The sequence below is a fragment of the Fusarium vanettenii genome (assembly GCF_000151355.1).
Source record: "Fusarium vanettenii 77-13-4 chromosome 2 genomic scaffold NECHAsca_18_chr2_1_0, whole genome shotgun sequence".
NCBI classification, from domain to species: domain Eukaryota; kingdom Fungi; phylum Ascomycota; class Sordariomycetes; order Hypocreales; family Nectriaceae; genus Fusarium; species Fusarium vanettenii.
In genome coordinates, this window is record NW_003315867.1 from 2160345 (window position 1) to 2179875 (window position 19531).

Here is a 19531-nt window from a genome sequence, read left to right on the forward strand (position 1 = left end):
ATGTGTAGAGAGAGCATTTGTTGCATCGGCGCTGGGGATTTCTGTAGTCGTGACTCGGATAGGCATTCCTTGGGAACATTGTTTTTCAGCGATACAAAAAAGGAACTGGAAATGATATTTTGAGAAGATGATTCTTCTTTCTCAGCAGCTCTACTATTATTGTTCCCCCTTGTCTTTGTTGTGATTGACCTCAATTGAGTGGTATACTGGCTTAATGCATATTGTGATGTTATTGGCTCGCGATCAACGAATTTTCATCTGAGCTTCAAGGAAGCATTCACAACACTCGCTCATGGAATAATGTCTGTATTGTTTCGAGGCGCTCAAAAGGCCTCGAGACGCTTCATATTACCGTCGAAATGGGGTTCTACAAGTCTCGGGGTGCGGCACATTAGCAACAAAAACGGCCAAATGCCCAACCCCTTGCAGCTGATATACCCCGAAGCTCCGAACAAGGGACACTCGGATCTCGCCACGTTTCTGGATTATGTCGAACGCACGAGTCTAGACAAGAGGACAACCGTATATCGGGGCACTCACTACGAGTATACGGTCGCCGACACGCTCTCTCAGTATGGCTTCTTCCTCAAGCGCGTGGGAGGCGCCTCGGACCAAGGCATGGATCTCCTCGGAACCTGGAAACTGCCGTCGACCTCAAAAACGATAAAAGTCATTCTGCAGTGCAAAGCAGGCGTGCGGAGTGTAGGCCCGATGTATGTACGCGAGCTCAAGGGCGCTCTGGCAGCAGCACCGCCGGGGTGGAGAGGCGCGGACACCTTGGGTCTGTTGGTGGCAGAGAGGCCGGCAACAAAGGGGGTGCAGCGCGACATGAACTCAGCCGAGGTAGCGCTGGGGTATGTTTGTTGCTCTAAAGAGGGAGAGTTGGTGCAGCTCCTATGGAACTATAGGGCGCAGGAGATGGGCTTGGAGGGAATCTCGGTCGGTGTCCGGCATGGGGTGGACGGAGAGGAGAAGAAGTTGGTGTTGATGAAGAGAGGCAAGATTCTCCCGATGTTGGAAAAGAGGACACCCGAGGAGCAGGAGTCGAGCATACCTGTTGACGGTTGAAAGATGACGACACCGCGTTCAGGCTCGGGCTGTTTCCGAGATGTGCATCTGAGAGAACTCTGCTTGTGCTATCAGCCAAGCGAGCAGTGCACAACAGCAATATTGGTAACTAGACAAGACTTATGAAGCAATTCAACTCCCCTTTCCAATATCAACGCCTTCATCCTGGTGCTGGGTCTCTGGAATTGCCTGACAATCACGACAACTTGGTTGGGACTCATTTTGTATCACAACCGTTGAATATCAGCTGGTGATGACTGGATTTATACTTCCGAGGGACGGTTATCACGACATGCGCTTGTCATGGAAAGGGCGTTGTTCAGCATTGGGTAACGATAACGAATAAATAGTGGAGGACTAACCATGGACACTCTAGATCTGCACCCCGCACATTAAGCTTGACCTTTTCAATTCCGGGACCGGCACCAGCTTTATCTATTCTCATCAAACTGGATCAATCCTCCACTCAAAACTCTGCTCCGTGTCATTGAGCAAAGGGACAAATGGAGACGAGGTCTAGCGGTACTCGATCACGGCATGGTCTGTCTCGTTCTGTTCGGTACGGCTACTTCCGCGAGCTGACAAGTAACAGGATGCCTGACATGCCGGCGGAGGCATAGAAAATGTGATGAAGAAAAGCCGGCCTGCAAAGTTTGTCGAAAGACTGGTCGGGAATGCGAGTATGGCTCCGACTTGAAATGGGCCGCAGTTGGCCACGCCTCGTCCTTTGCAACAAGGCACAATAAGAGAGTGAGGGAGAACCCGGCCCGGCGACGTCTCGACGACGGTTCTCAGCGATCAAGGACTCTTTCAGACGCCTCAAGCCAGTTGCGTCTAAGTGACAACGAACCCTCTACTGTGCTTCCAAACTCAACGACCAATCAGAACAACAACCCTGGACTGGATATGTTGATCTCGTCATCTATGGACCTCACACCTTGGGAAGACCCTGTCCCCGATCTGGCTTGGAGTTCCTTGATTGGTGTGTCTCTTGGAGCTGATACTCTTCCTGAACCTCTTGAGCCATCTTTCCGTGTCAACACGACGGATAATAATCAAGAAATCGAACCTGAAGTGCCAGTGACGAGTGAGGTTGACCCAATTATCTCGAGGCCAACCCCCCTGCCAACCAAAGACTCATTGGGCCCTTTACTATCCGCAACTCTATCATCCCCGAGTGAGGAGATAGCCTATACTTACTGTATGCCTTACCCTATGTTAACCCATCCTTCATTTGCTAACTTCTGTATGTAGACCTCAACCATACCTCATCACGAATACCCGCTTACGATGGACCCCACAACCCCTACCGGAAACTCTGTCTCGTCTCCGTGTCTTATCCACTGCTTTTGCACACCATCCTATATGTCTCTACCGTGAGCATGTTCAACTATGGGCGCACTGATAGCTCTCTGATTGCCAAGCACCAATCTCAAGCATCAAGCTTGTTGCAAAATGCCACTGCGTTTCTCAGAGCAGAGAATGGGAAGCCAGGCCAAGAAATGTCTGGTCAGAGCCATGCACTATCTGTCCTTTCTCTTAGGGAGGTCACTCTCGCAGCATACCTGATGCACATCGTGACCGAGGTCATGTCTGGCAGCCAAACTGCAGAGACCTTTCTTCAGAACGCCTATCAGCTCATGATTGAGTTGGGGTATATCGAGAGCATGCCAGAGAGCTACTATGCCCGACTTCTCGTTCACAGATTCGCAATTATCGATGTCGTCCTCGCTTTCTTACGACGACGAAAACCTATTGCACCCATGAGCTTTGTTCTTTATCAGCAATATGAGGAAATGGACCAAAATGAGCCGTCTTTTCGTGAGCTGACTGGCTGTCCTCAACCAGTTCTTGCCTACCTGGCTAGGGTATCCCATCTAGCCTATGACGCAGCGGCCTATCAAGGGGATGCCTCATCGTATCTGGCAGAGGCCTATCAACTCGAAACCGAAGTGCGCATTTGGGGACAGAGATATCCTGTTCCATTTGCTCAAGGAGCTGATCAAGCAAGCACACAGATAAGCCCAGCAGACGATCGCAAGGATCTCGACACGTTAAGTGAGTGCTTCTACTGGACGGCACAACTCTTGCTGGCGAGAAGAGTGTTTCTGGATCCGACATCATCACCCCGAGTCCAATTTCTGAGAAAACATTTGTTCAATCTCATGGATCGTCTCCCAGCGGGCTGTGGGCCAGACTCCTCACTCCCATTCCCGTTTTATATGGCTGCTCGCGAGGCCATGACTTCTGAGGATCGTGACTGGGTGCGGACAAAACATGTCGAGATGATTAATGTGTACAGTGATAGATCTAGAGAGATCATGATGGGATTGACCGAGGAGATATGGAGTAAGGCAGACGAGGCTGTAAATGGGGGTATCTCGGGCGGGCATGGAGGCTTGGTTGTGTTGGAGAACGACATGTATATACATGTGTTGGATACGGTAGCTTCTCACTTTGTGTTTTAGATGGGAATCACAAACGGAATACTTCGGTAATATTTAATCCTTATAATACTTGTTTGTTGTAACTACAATTCCCATGTCATTTGAGGAATGTTCGTCATGATATGTCCCCTATTCCCAAAACGGAAGTGCGTCTCGCATCTCCACCACAGGTGCATCATGAGGTCTTGAGTGTAACAAACATGACGCCTCACTTGATCCTCAATGGCCGCCAAAAGAGGGGTTTGCAGATTAAGATCAAGGTATAATATGGCTACTTCTTTCTTGACCATGCCTTTAAGCCATATCGAGTAAGACTTGCCGCCTTGTGCAGGTGAGGCATACATTCATCTTAGACTGCATTACAAGAGGGAGGCTTATGTCCTAGGCTTATATATCACTCTTCTTTGATATTTCGTTATTTAGAAAGCCGTTCGCGTCTCGCCCTTCTCAGAATATCCTTCACGGTCGTTTCAATTTTTGCCTTCTCTCCGAGTTTTGAGGGGAACCCTTGCCCCTTTACATCCATCTTCTAGCTACGATAAACAATCTCGGCTGGGTCTCTGTATACAATTCGAAAGCCATGCCGACGGTCAAGGGAGACAATTTCCCCTTCCAGCTTGCGGATCCTACCCTATTCCATCAGGACTCCTACGTTCACGGACAATGGGTATCCGCAGCGTCCTCGAAGCGCTTCGACGTCCTTGATCCAGGCAGTGGAAAACTCTGGGCAACATGCCCAGACAATGGACCTCAAGACGTCGACGCAGCCATCAAGTCCTCCCACAAAGCCTTTCAAGAATACAGCGTCATGAATCCCCGCAAGAGAGCTCAGCTCCTTCTCGCCTGGCACGAACTCATCAGCAATGCCCGTGACGACCTGGCGAAGCTCTTGACGTACGAAACTGGAAAACCCCTTTCCGAGGCGCAAGCAGAGATTGAGTACTCTCTTGGCTTTACGTGGTGGTTTGCTGGAGAAGCAGAACGCATCCAGGGCTCTATCAGCATCCCTTCTGCCCCTAACAGAAGGGTCCTGGTTATCAAGCAGCCTATCGGGGTCTCGGTTGCTCTGGTACCTTGGAATTTCCCAGTTGCCATGATCCTCCGAAAGGCGGGCGCTGCTCTCGCGGCTGGCTGCACCATGGTCGTGAAGCCGTCTCCGGAGACCCCTTTGACTTGCCTAGCCCTGGCCGACCTCGCCACGAGAGCAGGGTTCCCTGACGGCGTCTTCAACGTCCTGACAACTTCTCTCGAGAACACGCCCAGCCTCTCCGAGGCCATGTGTCTGCATCCGCTGGTCAAAAAGGTGACCTTTACTGGGAGCACTCGAGTGGGCAAGATCGTCGCCGGCTTGTGCGCGCGAGGCTTAAAGAAATGCACGCTCGAGCTCGGAGGGAACTGTCCCTTCATTGTGTTTGACGATGCCGACCTTGAGCAGGCCCTCGATCAGCTCATGACGTTGAAGTGGAGGAACGCCGGCCAGGCTTGCATATCTGCGAATCGCGTCTATGTCCAGGCGGGTGTCTATGACAAGTTCGCAGCCATGTTTGTCGAGAAGACGAGCAAGCTTAATATCGGCCATGGTGCAGCCCCTGACACGACATTTGGCGCAGTAACAACATCCATCGGGCTGGAGAAGGCAGAGGCACAGGTACAAGATGCGGTATCACGCGGTGCCAAGCTGGCTCTCGGATCTGGAAAGCCATTCTCTCCCGCTGGACAGGGCAGCGGCGGCTACTTTATGGAGCCAGTTGTGTTAACCAACATGGACTCCTCCATGAAGATGAGCTGCGAGGAGACATTCGGCCCTGTCTGCGGACTCTTCAAGTTTGATACAGAGGACGAAGCGATCAAGCTGGCCAACGACACGAGTATGGGCTTAGCAAGCTATGCTTTTACCAAGAACGCCGATCGTCTGTGGAGGATGTTTGAGAAGCTCGAAGCAGGTATGATTGGGCTGGTAAGTTTTCTATCCATCAGGTTACTTGAAGTGAGACTTATCTTTTCTAGAACACTGGAAATGGTTCGGCGGCCGAGAGTCCATTTGGTGGTATCAAGGAGAGTGGTTATGGCAAGGAGAGTGGCAAGGATGTAGCTGTTGCTGAGTATCTGATTCAAAAGACTGGGACTTGGACCATCAACTAGATTATTAAATGAAAATTGTCGTAGGATATTGATATCCTGGTTGATATCCTGGTTCGCATGTTCTACCTTCTCCGGCTTGTGCTGAAAGAGAACTTGGAAGTGGATGCTGCCGTGCTGGCCGTATCTCAACGTGATCTTCATTTTTACTAGGTTTTCATGATGAATTTAGAATTACATATGAGCGCCAAGAGGTTGAGCCATCACTAATGATCTGAGTGTGAGCTGTAAATGACAACTTGACCCCAGCTACGAAACACAAACCTCATTCCCTCGCCTACATGTTCAAGCCGAAGAACATATTAACGAGGAGTCATTCCGGCTTAGAAATCACCATCGAAGGACCGGGCCGGTTCATACTTATTGGCTGTGATTGCCGGCACCACCATTATCTATCTGCGAGACGGCGTCATGGTGGATTACCGCATTGGGAAGTGCGAGTCGCAGTCCCAGTGCCGAACAAGCGCCACGAGATAGAGTCACAAGGTTTGGGTATAAGAAGTCCAAGTTGAACACCAGAGCCTTGATCAAACAATTGCATACATTCAATCTGTCTCTTTGCTACTAAGTCATCTCATTCGCAATGGCTCCCTCTGCAACGGATATCCTGCCCGAGGCCAGCAGGGCCTCTAACAAGGACCTCACTCTGTCCAAGCAAACCTCGCATTATGTCGACTTATGGTCTAAGCATGTCCGAGGAGGCTTTGCTACATTTCCTGCAAGTTGAGCCGTATCGTCTCAATTGCGCTCCTCTAACTTGTCTTAGGTGGCCGTCGAGAGTGCCCAAGACCACATCATCACCGACGTAGATGGGAAGAAGTACATCGACTTCATCTCTCAATTCGCCGTCATGAACTTTGGCTATTCACACCCAAAGATCGCCAAAGCTGCCGCTGAGCAAATTCAAAAGATGCCGCTCGTCGGCACCGCCTACATCAGCCCTCTGTATGCCAAGTTTGCGGAGCGCATCACAACGGCAAGCCCTGGCCTTTGCTCTCAATTTACATGTAGTATCTAACATGCGCAGAAATTCGGCTATGACTCCATTGCTACTATGCTTAGCGGTTCTGAAGCTGTCGAGTCCGCTGTCAAGATCGCTCGCAAGTGGGCTTATACCAAGAAGGGTATCTCGGAGGGTGAAGCCTGGATCCTCACCACTGATCAGTGTTATCACGGATTGACGCTAGCAACCATGCCTCTTGCTACCGTCGTTGCAAAGAGTAACTCACTCCTTGGTTTCTTTACTGTATCTTCATCTGACTTGTTCCTCAGACTTTGGACAACACGTTCCCAATGTCGGTCCATATGCGCCAACGAGTGGAAAGCTGATTCAGTACGGGGATGTGGAAGTGCTGGAAGAAACTTTCAAGCAAGACGGCCACAAGGTTGCAGCTTTCCTAGTCGAGGCTGTCCAAGGTTGGGCTGGGTGAGTCCTCATTTCCATCGAAACTAGAGCTGGTCGTTGACCCTAATTTTACCAGTACCCGCTTCCCACCAAAGGGATATCTCAAGGCTGTGCAGGATCTCTGCAACAAGTACAACATCCTCTTTATCTGCGACGAGATCCAGTCTGGTTATGGACGAACTGGAAGGGACTTGGCTTACCAGCACGAGGAAGGTGTCCATCCAGATCTGGTCACGCTTGGAAAGGCTGTAACTGGAGGTGAGCATCTACCCGTCCGCGCTTGTACTTCTGAGAACTAATAAGATGCAGGATTTTACCCCATGTCCGTCATTATGGGCAAGAAAGACGTGATGGATGTCCTTGGGAAGAACGAGGTCCTCTCAACCTTTGGCGCAGCCCCTGTCGCGTGCGCTGCAGCCATAGCTTCTCTTGAAGTTCTCGAGGAAGAAAAGATCTCGGAGCGCTCTCAACGCCTAGGGGAACTACTATCCAAGACAGTCAAGAAGTTGTCGCCCCCTCACGTCAAGGAACTTCGAGGAGGTGCCCTCTTTCAGTCTCTTGTTCTGGACGAGTCTGTCCCTGGCGTCACCGCTCGACGGGTTGCTGCTCTGGCAGCGCTCAGGGGCGTTTTGGTGGGCATTGGAGCTGGCCGTCTACGTTTCAGCCCGCCAATCACTATTACTGAGGAAGATCTTGTCAAGGCTATTGAGATTGTCGTGCAGGCATTGAAGGATGTTACTACCTTGGGAGACTTCCCTGGCAGCGACTTTCTCAACTAGAAAGGTTATTTTAATATAGAGAGATACTTTATGGCATGGCTTAATGTTTATCTTGTGCGGTGAAGCTTCTAGAAACAGATAACCAGTTGGGGTTTCCTGCTGAGAATTGCCTTTCAGTAGGAATTACTGTTGGATAACCAGGGTTTCTCAGAGATAATAATGATATTGTGATGACATCAATTGATCTTCCATTATTCGCGCTTTTCAATGCAATGTCTTCTTCTTGTTCGATCTTCCTGTCCCTTCGAGCCCGACCTGAGTAAGATAACTGTCGTATCTAGACATGTCCGCCATTCCTTAGAATTCCATTGGTTTTTGACGACCCATATCGCAAACTCCTTGGATCGATCGTAAGTGCCTCTGATAGTGCCTGGCACGGCCAGTGATGGAACAGCAGAGCTTGCCATTGGAAAGGTTGGGGAGCAACAGGGGCTCGGTGGACAGGGAGTGATAAATGACTCGGATTGTGGGGGATCTGGAGGAGCCCCAAGTGCAGCCGTGATTGGCGATAGTTGCGAGAAGAGACGTGCTGTCGTAAGAAATCCGATCATGTTCTTAATCGTTTATGTATATGATAAAATAAGCATCCAGCACTCTGACATGCGAGAATCAGATACTAGATGATAAAGTCCCGCAGTGCGTACACTTCGGGGTCGAGAACTCTGTACAAGTCCACACTGGGATGAATGAGGAGGCCCCTCGGAATCAATTAAAAGCATACATGTCCAAATCGTGGCAGCTCAAGTAGAGTGTCGGAGAATGCAACTGGTTGATACAAGTTACCGACAGGTCAAACGAAAAACCCCCAACATCCCTGCGTTCGAGGAGCGCGGCCACGTCTAGGGGGCCCTCGTCGGTATCTCCAATAGAGATGTCGGCGTCTTGTAAGTAGCCAGAGGGGGGCAGGCGTACATAGCCAAAGAATCATGGGTTGCTCTTGGTCGTCATGCCCTGTGCGCGAAGGGGAGTAGGTATATAATATGGATATAATAGGGGGGTAGGTGCTTTGTCAAATCGACGATACGCAGAACTCAAACAAATATTATGTAGAATTTACCAGGCCTCTGGGTCCCGGATGTCACGGCGTGATGCACTGCGCCTCTATTGTGCAGACTTTTCAGAAAAACAAATCAACAATATGCAGATCCGTGAGGCCACCTTTCGCCCTGGCCCTTGATCACCAGAGATTGCATCGTTTCGATGACGGAGAAGGCAGCCAAAGCGTTGTATAACCTCTGCCTTTTTCAGGCAGCGGTGAGTGGACCAATCTTTATGGCTGCTCCCGTTTCTCCAGCTGCTGGTATAAGGACCGAGAGAGAGAGATGGCCTGCATTGAGCCACGCTCGGATCAACCCTATTGTGATCTATATCCTGACCAAAAGCACGATTTGCCCAGCGAAATCTCGCAGGATCCCACAAATTGTATGGCTTGTTTGCGGCACATATGGCCGCCGTATATACGACAAGGTAACTCTGAGGACGTCGTATGCGCTTCAAAAAAGACATGGACTTATCCTGAAGATGCTGCAACAACCAGTGAGGTCGCGGATCGGCGACGAGATGACAGGATTTGGCAGTAACACCGATGAATTCTTGGCACATTCGAGTGAGTATGACATGCGTCTGGCATCACATCGGCCAACTGAGTAGCGAGTGCCTCCAGTTTCCCCTTGGGTAGCAAGTGTATAGCGATCTTCACCAAGATCTTAGAGAGTTCGACATTCAGAGGAAGGTCACCACCCTGTCCCGTAAGATCAAGGAAATAAAACAGAAAGTACCCTTGCTCTGTGTGAGTCAGACGGATTATGAATGCATTGAGCTCTTGGGACTTGAGGTGGTCGATAGTGTGCCCCAGTCGGTTTCTCCGTGGGCGACGGCGATGCTATATAAAAGGTACTGATTGGCTACCGCAAACCCAGGAACTCGTTGGTCGTATGGGAGGCCGTCCTGTCCACTGGCACTCGGCAAGAGGAGCAGGCCAGCCATTCAAGAGTGCTGTCGTGTATGAAGACACATACCCTCCATGTTTGTACTCGTGAATGCTGTCGGAGATATATAGAGGGCCGTAGGCAGGAGACATGTGGGGGAATTGCAAGGGATAGATCCCGTGACAAGACTGCTTGGAACCATGCGAGGACGAGTCCAAGTTATGCGCTTGGCGAGTCAGTGAGCGTTGCCAATGAATCCGATCTTCGAGCACGAACAGACGCCATCGTGTGGGTAGGAGATGTCGTCTGCACCGCCGAGTATATTAGTGAGCCCGGACTTGGATGAAGCCTGGACGTTTGTGCTATCTTCCCTACCCAGGCCCTAAGCAGATGCGTTTCGACACACAGTATGGTTTGTTGCTGGGTGCTGGGTAGTATGAATACGAGCGCAGAAACCCAGTTGGGAGACTTGGTTGCCCATAATCTTCGGTAGATGGGGGTAAAGTCGAGAGCTTCCCACTGTTGGTGTATATAGACCACAGACAGCAAGTAACAGCTGCTGACAGATGGTCATTCCATCTTTGCCTCGTTTCGACGGTCTCGCGTCCTGGCGTGACTCTTCCCGGGGTCCGGAAAAGCGAGAATGATCTCCTCATCGTTATAAGGATAAGCCTCCTCGCCTTTATAATCTCTCTGTTATAGTGTAGGAAGGTCCTTTCGATCCCGCTTGTACAGGTTGCTGCAATCGAAACTGTCATCCCCAGGGGGTGGTAAGCTCTCTATAGGAGCGGTAGTCGTCAGAGGAAGGGGTGGGTTCTGCCAAGCATCGAGCACACGCCTCAATCTTCAAACGTGTCGGAGGAGAACAACCCATAGCCTCAAGCCGTCGTTTTGGTAATATATATGGAGATTCCGGGTTTATTGTATTTTCTGGCGTAGCAGCCAGCGCGAGTACGAGTGTAATTTGCTCTCTGGGTCTTCTCTGAGACGAACTGTGGTCCTCCAGTCACATCCGTGGAATTGAATAAAGGGCCAAGGTTGCTCTGGATGGACCACACTAGCCCCCAGGGCACCTTTAGCTCCGGTGAGCGACGGTGCACAAGGCCGCAGTAAATCTCTGTTTTTGCCAGGCGAGTATATATAAACCGTTGGAACGGCTTGCCAAATCCTTATGTGCCGCTTGAGTGTTAGCAAGACAGACCGAAAAGAGTACAGATCTTTGGCGGCTTGAGACGGTTTCTCGCGAGAGGAGTATCAAGCGCCGCCGGTCTATCTACTGAGCAGCCTTTGGTCCGGAGGTTTCAGACTGCTGTCGTAGGTTGTAGCGAACTGGCAGATAATTGCTGAGTGGTAACCTTCATGTTCAGGCGTGCGAGCAAACCAGCAGAAACCCTTGATCATTTCGTCATCGTCTCTACCGTGTATAGTATATGGGTGCATAGAACAAAAGAAGCGGTTTAATACAGACGGGGGGAGGGGGTTATATACTCGTTGAGGGGTTGATTGCCATCCGATTTTGGATGAGACTGCTTGGATCTAAATTCATTCCTACTAACAAACATTTCCTTCTTCGGCAGGAGAAGAAATCATCACGTACCAACCAATAACTAGCATGCCGACTCAGGAATCTCACGTTTGATGAGAATTGCCAGCAAACTAGAGCAGTTGTGGTAGCAATAGCATCCACACACGCCCAATCCAAGAGACACAACATGAGTAAAACAGTTGAGAGCATACACTATTGGAAACATGTATCGCTTCCATGATCAATTGATTAGATTGATTGTACTTTGATTTGAGCGCTATATCCTTTTGCAAGACAGCAAGGCGCCCTGCTACAGTGATTTCATACCCCGGCACCCAAACCACCCCCTTTTCACTTACGTACAGGCCGAGTCCGAACCTTCCCAGCATTCTTCTTAGCAATCATAGCCTTCTTGATGCCAACCTTGATTTCCCTCAGCTGAGTCTCTGGTGATTCCATTTCAGGCTTCTTGGAATCCCACGACGGCTCAAACACATCCGCAAAGTCAAAATCGCCCTCGAACCCGGCATCCTCATCAGGAGCCTTCCACTGAGGCTCAACGGCCGTCCCCATCCCGTGACACTGACGACACATGCGCTCGCCGACCGGCGCGTCCCTATCCGAGCGGCACTTCCACTAACCGCCGCTCTTCTGTCGGACTGGAGTCGACCACGCAAGGCTTGGATCGTGCCATTCAAGATCCCACTTGGACCGCGCAGGAGTGTCGGGGTTGTTAATTCTTGACTCGAGCTTTCGAATGGTGCGGAGGAGTTCGTTGAACTGATCTTGGAGTTTGTAGCTCTCGAACTTGAAGATGTTGGATTTGACAAAGAAGGGGAACCAGTCGGGAATCAGAGTCGATGACTTGGCTTCGTCCTTGACGGTCGTCTTGGGTTTGGGACACAGGAACGCCTCCCAGGGAGCTGGCTCAGTAGACTCAATAGGCTCAGTAGGTGGAGGTAGTGGGAGAGAAGTTACAGGAGCGTGTAGAAGCTCCTCCTTTCGCTGCTTCCAAAACGTTTCCTGGTAGACCTTCTTGCTCTCCTTTCGGATATCGTCGAACAGAGGCTGAGTAGGATTCCGACTGCCGGCGTGCCCATGCAGGTCAGCTTCAGTGACGACATAGTCAAGACCAGTCAAGACCTCAGGCTTCTCCTTCTTAAAGACGAACTTCTCGAATCCCTTGATCTCGCGTAATGTAGCCACCTGTTCCTTCGTCGGCGCGAGATCAGCGTAGTCCCAGTTGAACATGAAGGCCGCCGCGATAGCGCCCTCAGTCTCGGCACGGTTAAGCGCCACCTTTTCCATCAGCGGTGCCAGATCCGCCTCGAGGTCAATAATCCTGTGTTGCTGGTTTCGAGTGAGAGGGTCAATGATGATGTGCCCTCCCTTGGCGGGGTTGTGATCTTCCCTGCGCGATGCCTTCTCAGCCTTGGCATATCGGGCGTCGTTGATCTTGTTCCAGGTCGCAGTAAGCTTCGCATGTTGTCGAGCGTACTTGGTATAGTCTTTGGTGTATTTCTTGCTCTGCGCGGTGAGAAAGTCTTCGAGCTTGTCGCTCTGCTCAACGTATTCTCCCATCGGCTCTTCCAGGTCGACAACCTTGGACGATTCCACAAATGTAAACGGGAACCTCTCGATGTTGGGGTATGCGTCGCGAGATGCAGGCGGGAACATCAGTCTATACGGTCCCGGGTCGAGCACAGAAGGGTCGCCAACTGGGCAAGGACCCGTGAACTGGTCCCTGAGCACCTCACGAGCAGGGGCTCCTTCGCGCTCGAGCTCGCCGCTTTTGAAGTTCCTCAGGTCGGCGGGGGTGCTGATGACCTCTATAGACGAATGCTGGTGAGAGGATGAGCTGGGCAGGTGGTGGTCTGTCGTTGGCTTCGTTGGCGAGACGGTGTCGGGTGTTGGGGAGAAGACGTCAGGTAGGTCGAGGCGCGTTTGCTCATTTTGGATGATGGCTTTGGGTAAGATATGTGGAACATTCGCAGGAGTCGGAGAGAAGACATCGGGTAATTCAAAGTGCTTCTCCTTATGAACGACGTTTTTGGGTGAAGTAGATGGACCAGCCTCGGGGCTTGGAGAAAAGACGGCAGCTGATTCGAAGCGCTTCTCGTCATGCTGGACGATGACTCTGGGGGAGATGGGTGAAGCAGCTGGGGAGCTTGGGCAGAAGAAATCAAAGAAGTGGACGCGCTTCCCCTTCTCCTGGGCGTTGGCGGGCTCATCGGGCTCGACAGGGCGCTCAATGAGCAGCGATGACGGCGGTCGTATACAGGAAAGCGAGGACTCGCTGTGGTCGAGGTCCATGATCGGATATCGCTTGGCAAACTCAGCCGAGGAGATGAAGTTTGAACGCAAGGCGATGAAGCTGTGAGGGTGGTTGCAATGATCTCTTAGAGAAGGTTGATAGCTTCAAAGAAAAGAAGCCCAAAGAGAAAAAGGCTCACGCATCAATATTCAAAGCAAAGAAGTGTCAGGGCAGTGACAGAGCCTGCCGCCGTCAGGTTCGTCAACACACCAGCTGCCATCACTGCCATGACAGTTCCCGCCAGCCTCGGCCGAAGCTGACCAACTTCCCCCTCGTTGGTGTTGCTCCATCGTCTATGAATCACACGCCAGAGGAGTAAAGAAAGAGGGGGGGGGTGATCTCGATGACTAGGAGATACAGTCGTCTGCTCCCTTTTATTCAGTCCCTTGACTCCTTTGGTTTGCTCGACTTCGGACATGAGCGATGTCCTTTGTGAATCCCCCCTTGTTCGGCGAGCCCGGTCTGTACACGTTTGATGGGATGGTTAAAATGAGATGGATATAGTCTTTCATGTGAGTAGGTCTCTCAAGCTCGTTGCTTGAGTTGCTTCCAACTATACAAGGAGGTGATACATGCCAAACCCTTCATCAAGTCCCGAGATTCTATACCGGCTTCCAGAGGACAATCTCTGAAAACCTCCTGATGCACAAGCACCAAAAGATTATCCAGCCAAACGCCCTTTTCTATAATGTTGTACATGTCTTGTTACATAGCTGACGAATAACAGCTCCTTCCGGCTCATGACCCCGTCAGACGGCCACAGGTCCGACACTGACATGCTCGCGGAGCCTCTTGGTCTCTGCCGCCACTCTTTGCCGGGCTTGCTTCTTCTGTCCCGCTTCAATCCTTGCAAACTGACCCCGGGCGCCGTGCTTGAGCTTGGTGATCATGTCGGCCGCTTTCCCCTTTGTCAGGTCGTCGACAGTCAGGGGCTTGGCCTTGCCGCGGAGCTTGTTGAGAAAGTCGACCTGCCCCTTTGTGGGAGGTAGTGAACGCCATGCCTGATAGCGGTGAATAAATTTATGAGGGAATGCTTTTGCAGCGAAGCTGTCCGCCCCGTGCACAGCGTCGGTGAATGTTGCGGCGGTGAGGATCTCTCTTGGCATCGCATAAGGTGACTTTGCCATACCAGGAGGAAGTGCGCGCACTTCGACGGCTCGAAAGATGGGCTCAGATGCCTTGATTCGCTCACTGATCTTTTCGATCCTGATGTAGGAGCCGTTTGGGGATGACAGCACAAACTTTTCCTCTCCCGCCTGAACCCAGGCGTATTTGCTGATGGCACGAATGTGCTTCTCGCCTGATGTGTCAGCGATGAGGTCCAACACGGACGAGTAGTCGGTGAACGTGACTGAGTCGGGGGAGCCTGGGCCGCCAGATGTTTGGTAGGAGAGAGACATCTGAGAGTCCACGTGCTCTACATCTTGAGACTCCTTGATCTTTGCTAGATCTTTCACTGTTGCTCTCTCAACCAACACGTTTGGATCAAGACCAAACAGCGTAGGAGTTGTCACGATTCCAGTGTCCAGACTTGACACGAGATCGATGACATGGCAATTCTTCTTTCCAGGATGCAACCGCATTCCTCTGCCAATCATCTGAACAAGAAGATTGCGTGACCTGGTTGGTCGGCCCAAGATGATGCAGTCAATATTCGGAATATCAGTGCCCTCGGTGAAGACGCCACAGTTGACTAGCACAGGAAACTCGCTGTTCCTGAAAGCATCAAGAGTTTCGCCCCTCTCAACCTTGGGGGTGTCTCCTGTGACATATCTCGCATCAAACCCATGTTTTCGGAATCGCTCAGTCAACTCGACGACATGAGCCACATCGACACAGAAGACCAATGTCGACTTTCTCCCAGGAGCTTTCGCCATCCAGCTGCGCACAGTGATGTCGTTGATTTCGTCCGTATTGACGGCCTTGGAGAGCTCACCAGGCTGATAGTCGCCAAAGGCGCCCTTCTTCACTTTTGATAGGTTGGCGTGTGATTCAACGGTCGTAAAGATGACATCCGAGAGCCATTTCTTTGAGATCATGTCCACATAGTCCTTATGGTAGACAATCTCGTCAATGGCTGCACCAATTCTAACTCCATCAAATCTTGAAAAGGTAGCAGACACACCAACCAGGTTTGGAGAGTTGTCCCGCTTCTCCTCAAGCCCAAAGTGGCCCAGTGTTTTTAGATAACCTGGCGCAACAATATGATGGGCTTCATCGACAAGCACCAGCTTGAACCGGGAGGGATTGAACTTTCTCAGTCGGTCCTGTGATGTTATGCTCCGTACGCTGGCAACAGTGATGTCGGCTGTTCCCGTGGCGTGCACATTGCCCATCTCAATCTCGATAGTCTTGTTAGGATATGCTCGTTGGCAGTGATGAGCAGCTTGCTCAACGAGCTCTCGACGATGTGCCAAGATCAAGGTTTGCGTGGCCTCCTTGGATATTGACGGGACCTTGTCGATGAGCTGTGTAAAGATGACCTGGCACTTGTGAGTTCAAGGACTTTCACGCTGTGAGTTCAACATACCGTCTTGCCACTACCAGTAGCCAGGGATATTCCCACTCTCTTATGACCCTGTTCCAAGGAATCCAGAACCGATGAGATGCATTCCTCTTGATAATCTCGAAGTTTCAGCTTTGGCTTCTTATGAGCCACAGTCGATGCGAATGCCTTCAAAGCCAAGGGGGTGGCCGCGGATGCACCCATCCTGGTACGTGGACGGAAGAGACATTTTGAAACAAATTGTAGCATTGTACATGATGAGAAACACAGCGCGAAAACGTTGAGCCTGATGCAATGTGATTGATGAAAATTGGTGATGCAGAGGTTGATGCTGGCGCAAGATTAGTAATCAGGATCAAATCTTCTGGCCAATGATCCTTGAGCACACTCACCTTTTCAGTTTTACTTTGAACGCCGTGAAGCATGGGTTGAAGCCCAGCTTCTTCACTTTTTACAAGCTTCAATCTTTTTCCATTCTTCACTGGCCTTGAATTCACTCCCAGGTCGGAACTCGCCCTAGTCCCGCCGTTGCTATCATGTTTTCGCCTTTTCACAATCTTCGACACACAAGGAACGAGGGAGCATGGAGCCGGGAACCGACTATGATCCCCTCGCTGAGGAGGGACCTGACATGGGCGACGCTGAGCTGAGAGCCCAAGTCGCACAAGGGTTACTTGGAGTATACGGCCAAGGAGACGGCCAAGGAGAGAGCGATGCCTCTGGTAGCATATACAGCGGTGACGAAATCGACACAGCCGAGGACGATCAACAGTCATCACTCAAACGCCCAGCAGAGGAAGACCCGGCACCTCGTGTTTTCAAGCGGCATAAAGGAGTTCTTAACACCGACTATCTGAACCTTCTCAACATCGACATTAAGGATGCGGCGCAGCGGGTTTGTGTCGTCGATGAAGAGGGCGTCCTCGATGCGAGCCAAATTGGCCTCACACTGTGGTCCACTCTGGAAAAGAAACTCTTCTTTGAGGCTCTCGCACGCCTAGGACAAGGGGATCTACCTGGAATTGCCTCACGCATAGGCACAAAGAGCGAAGTCGAGGTGAATCATTACCTTCACGTGCTCCAGAGGGCACAGCTTCTGAGACAACGAGAAGTCAGACGTTCAGCTATTGAATTCCCTGAGCATCCTGCAGCGATCGAGCTCAGCCAGCAGTGCTGCCATGCTCTAGAAGAAGCAGCCGACGCCATATCTGTCCGCCAGGAGCGCAAAGAAGAGCAACGGGAAGAGAGCAAATGGGGAGAATGCTGGGACATTACCCCCAAAATTGCCCGCCAACTTGATAATGGCGAGAATCGTGAAGGTCAAAACCTGCCCTTCTCGACACTTTTCCATCTTCCCACCTGGTTGGGGCTTTCTGAGCGCATCTTTATGAACTCCTCCATTCCTAGTGAGAATTGGAACTTTATCGACAACAACCCTCCTTCAATGTGGGCGACGACATTCGAGGACTTTCACTCTTTGGCAGTCTCCATAACCAGAAGACTCGTCCAAACAACCATCTTTCTCAGCATGTCCAGGATCCGAGCCAAGAAGGAAGTCATGCCTTCAACCCGCGACATCATCAGGGTAGAGGATGTCGAAACTGCAGTTGTTTCGCTAGGCCTGAAACGAAACTCTCTGAGGTTCTGGAACAAGTGTGCTCGGAGACTTCGTCTTGAGGTATACAACGAACCACCAAGCCGGGACGAAGAGGCAGATCAGGAAGCTCTTAGCTACGATCAAATTGAGAGTGACTTGCCTGGACGCGAAGACAAGGCCAAAAGGGCACTTGAGCCAAGCATGGTCGAAGATCTTTCGGATCTCTCTAATGAGGAGGTAATAGACGACTCGGATTTCGAGACAGCAATGGTCGCATCTCGCGAGGAAGAAGCCGCCATCAACCGAGAAGCCATGGAGATCCTACAGTTCTCCGCCGCCGACTTTCCAGAGACGTACCGCAAAAAGGAGTCCCTCAAGAACCGCATCGCGACAGAGAGGCGACAGGAGCAGTACGCCGAGGAGGGCGACCAGCACGTCAGCCGGCAGGCCGAGGCCGAGATGTGGGATCTCCTACAGAAGAAGCCGCCGATCGAGATGCCCAAGATGTACCAGCCGGGCTCGGCGCAGCGGACGACGCTCGATGTGGAGAGCATCTTTCCCATAGGACGGGATTGGAGGACCCAGACGAGATACCGCAGCGAGTGGGAGAGCAAATAGACGTCGAAAGACCAGACATGTACAAGCATTTACTGGGCCATGTCCATACAACTAGACGAACCATCTAAAGTAATCATTACATATTCATAATTCCATTGCTTAAGGGTATCTAAACCATAACATCCCGCCGCCAAGATGCAGAACCACCTCGACCTGAACTTCAACGTCTTCTCCGTGCTCGCGCCCTCGTCTTTGCGGGCGCAGACTTTTGTCCTTTTTTGGCACCTCTCGTCGCTTTCGAGACAGGTGTTCCACCCTCATCAGCGCTCCCTTCTTCCTCCTCACTCGACGAGCTCGAGCTGCCTTCCTCTGCTTCCTCTTCCTCTGTGGTCTCGGCCTTTTCTTGCTTCTCAGCCTTAGTCTGTGTCGCGCCCTTCTTCTTCTGTCTTGATCCTCGCTTTGTCTTTGGTGCTGGCGATGGTGCGTCCGTTCCCTCTTCAGTGTCCTCCACCGAAGTACCTCTAGTCTTGGTGTCACCTCGCTTTCGCTTCTTGGCCGGGGATGACGGTGCTGGTGAGAGATCGAGTTGCGCAGGTGATGTTGGCGCTTCGCTGGGGTCGGCAACTGCGCGCTGCATCATGGCGTCAAAGAATTGTGCTCTGGGGAGCGAAAATTCGACATAGCGATCCTCCGTTTCGTCCTCATCAAAGTTCTCCCGCTCGTCAATGACTTCGAGGTTGTAGTATGTCCGAAGCTTCTGCCAGATGTAGGGGATGCGCGTGTGTGGGTATAGGTCGGGGTCGAAGCCGTGGTTCCGCAAGTGCTCTGAGATTGCTATCATTCGAAAATGCCTGTGCATCCCTACAGACAGCTGTTAGAGGATGTCAAAAAGGATGGAGATGGAAACTAACCAGCTGGCTTCCAACGAATGACACCCTTGAATAAAGAGGCGACTTGATCATCCGTCCAGTGGTCGTTGAAATTGTTGTCGGGCTCCTTTTGTTCGGCGGCTTCCTCCTGATCGCCGGCCTGGGGAGTATCGACGTCCATGGCATCGTCGTCGCGCGCAGGCGTTGGCGTCGCCGCAGTCTGGGTGCTGGCGCGGGCACGCTTTCTAGGCGCCATTGTGATTAAGCTGTGACGAGTAGAGGGGATAGAATGTATCCGGGTCAAAGAATTCGGTGAAAGGGCTCCCGAATGTCTCGATTTTCGGCGGTGATTCTAGAGATGCTGCAGGAAACCCAGACAATTGAGGTGAAGGATTC

At 51.3% G+C, this 19531-nt stretch overlaps 8 protein-coding genes across 8 annotated transcripts; 5 read left to right on the plus strand and 3 right to left on the minus strand.

Moving 5' to 3' along the window:
* Positions 1–300: 300 nt before the first annotated feature.
* Positions 301–1215, plus strand: NECHADRAFT_66477 (uncharacterized protein; the record flags this gene model as incomplete). Its single annotated transcript, XM_003045992.1, has 1 exon — positions 301–1215. One exon carries the CDS (start codon positions 301–303, stop codon positions 1066–1068), a length of 768 nt encoding a protein of 255 aa, XP_003046038.1. The 3' UTR covers positions 1069–1215.
* Positions 1216–1605: 390 nt separating this feature from the next.
* NECHADRAFT_76478 (uncharacterized protein) lies at positions 1606–3536 on the plus strand (the record flags this gene model as incomplete). Its single annotated transcript, XM_003045993.1, has 3 exons — positions 1606–1627; positions 1661–2269; positions 2323–3536. The coding sequence occupies 3 exons, from the start codon at positions 1606–1608 to the stop codon at positions 3534–3536; spliced, it is 1845 nt and encodes a 614-aa protein (XP_003046039.1).
* Positions 3537–4095: 559 nt separating this feature from the next.
* NECHADRAFT_33168 (uncharacterized protein) lies at positions 4096–5657 on the plus strand (the record flags this gene model as incomplete). The annotated part of the gene is made up of 2 exons (XM_003045994.1): positions 4096–5472; positions 5523–5657. The coding sequence occupies 2 exons, from the start codon at positions 4096–4098 to the stop codon at positions 5655–5657; spliced, it is 1512 nt and encodes a 503-aa protein (XP_003046040.1).
* Positions 5658–6237: 580 nt separating this feature from the next.
* Positions 6238–7838, plus strand: NECHADRAFT_76480 (uncharacterized protein; the record flags this gene model as incomplete). Its single annotated transcript, XM_003045995.1, has 6 exons — positions 6238–6345; positions 6421–6599; positions 6717–6874; positions 6927–7080; positions 7136–7317; positions 7369–7838. The coding sequence occupies 6 exons, from the start codon at positions 6238–6240 to the stop codon at positions 7836–7838; spliced, it is 1251 nt and encodes a 416-aa protein (XP_003046041.1).
* Positions 7839–11035: 3197 nt separating this feature from the next.
* On the minus strand, positions 11036–13895 carry NECHADRAFT_76481 (uncharacterized protein; the record flags this gene model as incomplete). Its single annotated transcript, XM_003046568.1, has 4 exons — positions 11036–11178; positions 11400–11422; positions 11929–13665; positions 13816–13895. 4 exons carry the CDS (start codon positions 13893–13895, stop codon positions 11036–11038), a joined length of 1983 nt encoding a protein of 660 aa, XP_003046614.1.
* Positions 13896–14190: 295 nt separating this feature from the next.
* NECHADRAFT_99249 (uncharacterized protein) lies at positions 14191–16315 on the minus strand (the record flags this gene model as incomplete). Its single annotated transcript, XM_003046569.1, has 2 exons — positions 14191–16088; positions 16136–16315. 2 exons carry the CDS (start codon positions 16313–16315, stop codon positions 14355–14357), a joined length of 1914 nt encoding a protein of 637 aa, XP_003046615.1. The 3' UTR covers positions 14191–14354.
* Positions 16316–16742: 427 nt separating this feature from the next.
* Positions 16743–18439, plus strand: NECHADRAFT_66482 (uncharacterized protein; the record flags this gene model as incomplete). The annotated part of the gene is made up of 1 exon (XM_003045996.1): positions 16743–18439. The coding sequence occupies one exon, from the start codon at positions 16743–16745 to the stop codon at positions 18324–18326; it is 1584 nt and encodes a 527-aa protein (XP_003046042.1). The 3' UTR covers positions 18327–18439.
* NECHADRAFT_66483 (uncharacterized protein) lies at positions 18416–19500 on the minus strand. Its single transcript, XM_003046570.1, has 2 exons — positions 19178–19500; positions 18416–19127 (listed from the first exon to the last, which is right to left on the minus strand). The coding sequence occupies exons 1-2, from the start codon at positions 19389–19391 to the stop codon at positions 18487–18489; spliced, it is 855 nt and encodes a 284-aa protein (XP_003046616.1). The 5' UTR covers positions 19392–19500; the 3' UTR covers positions 18416–18486.
* Positions 19501–19531: the final 31 nt, after the last annotated feature.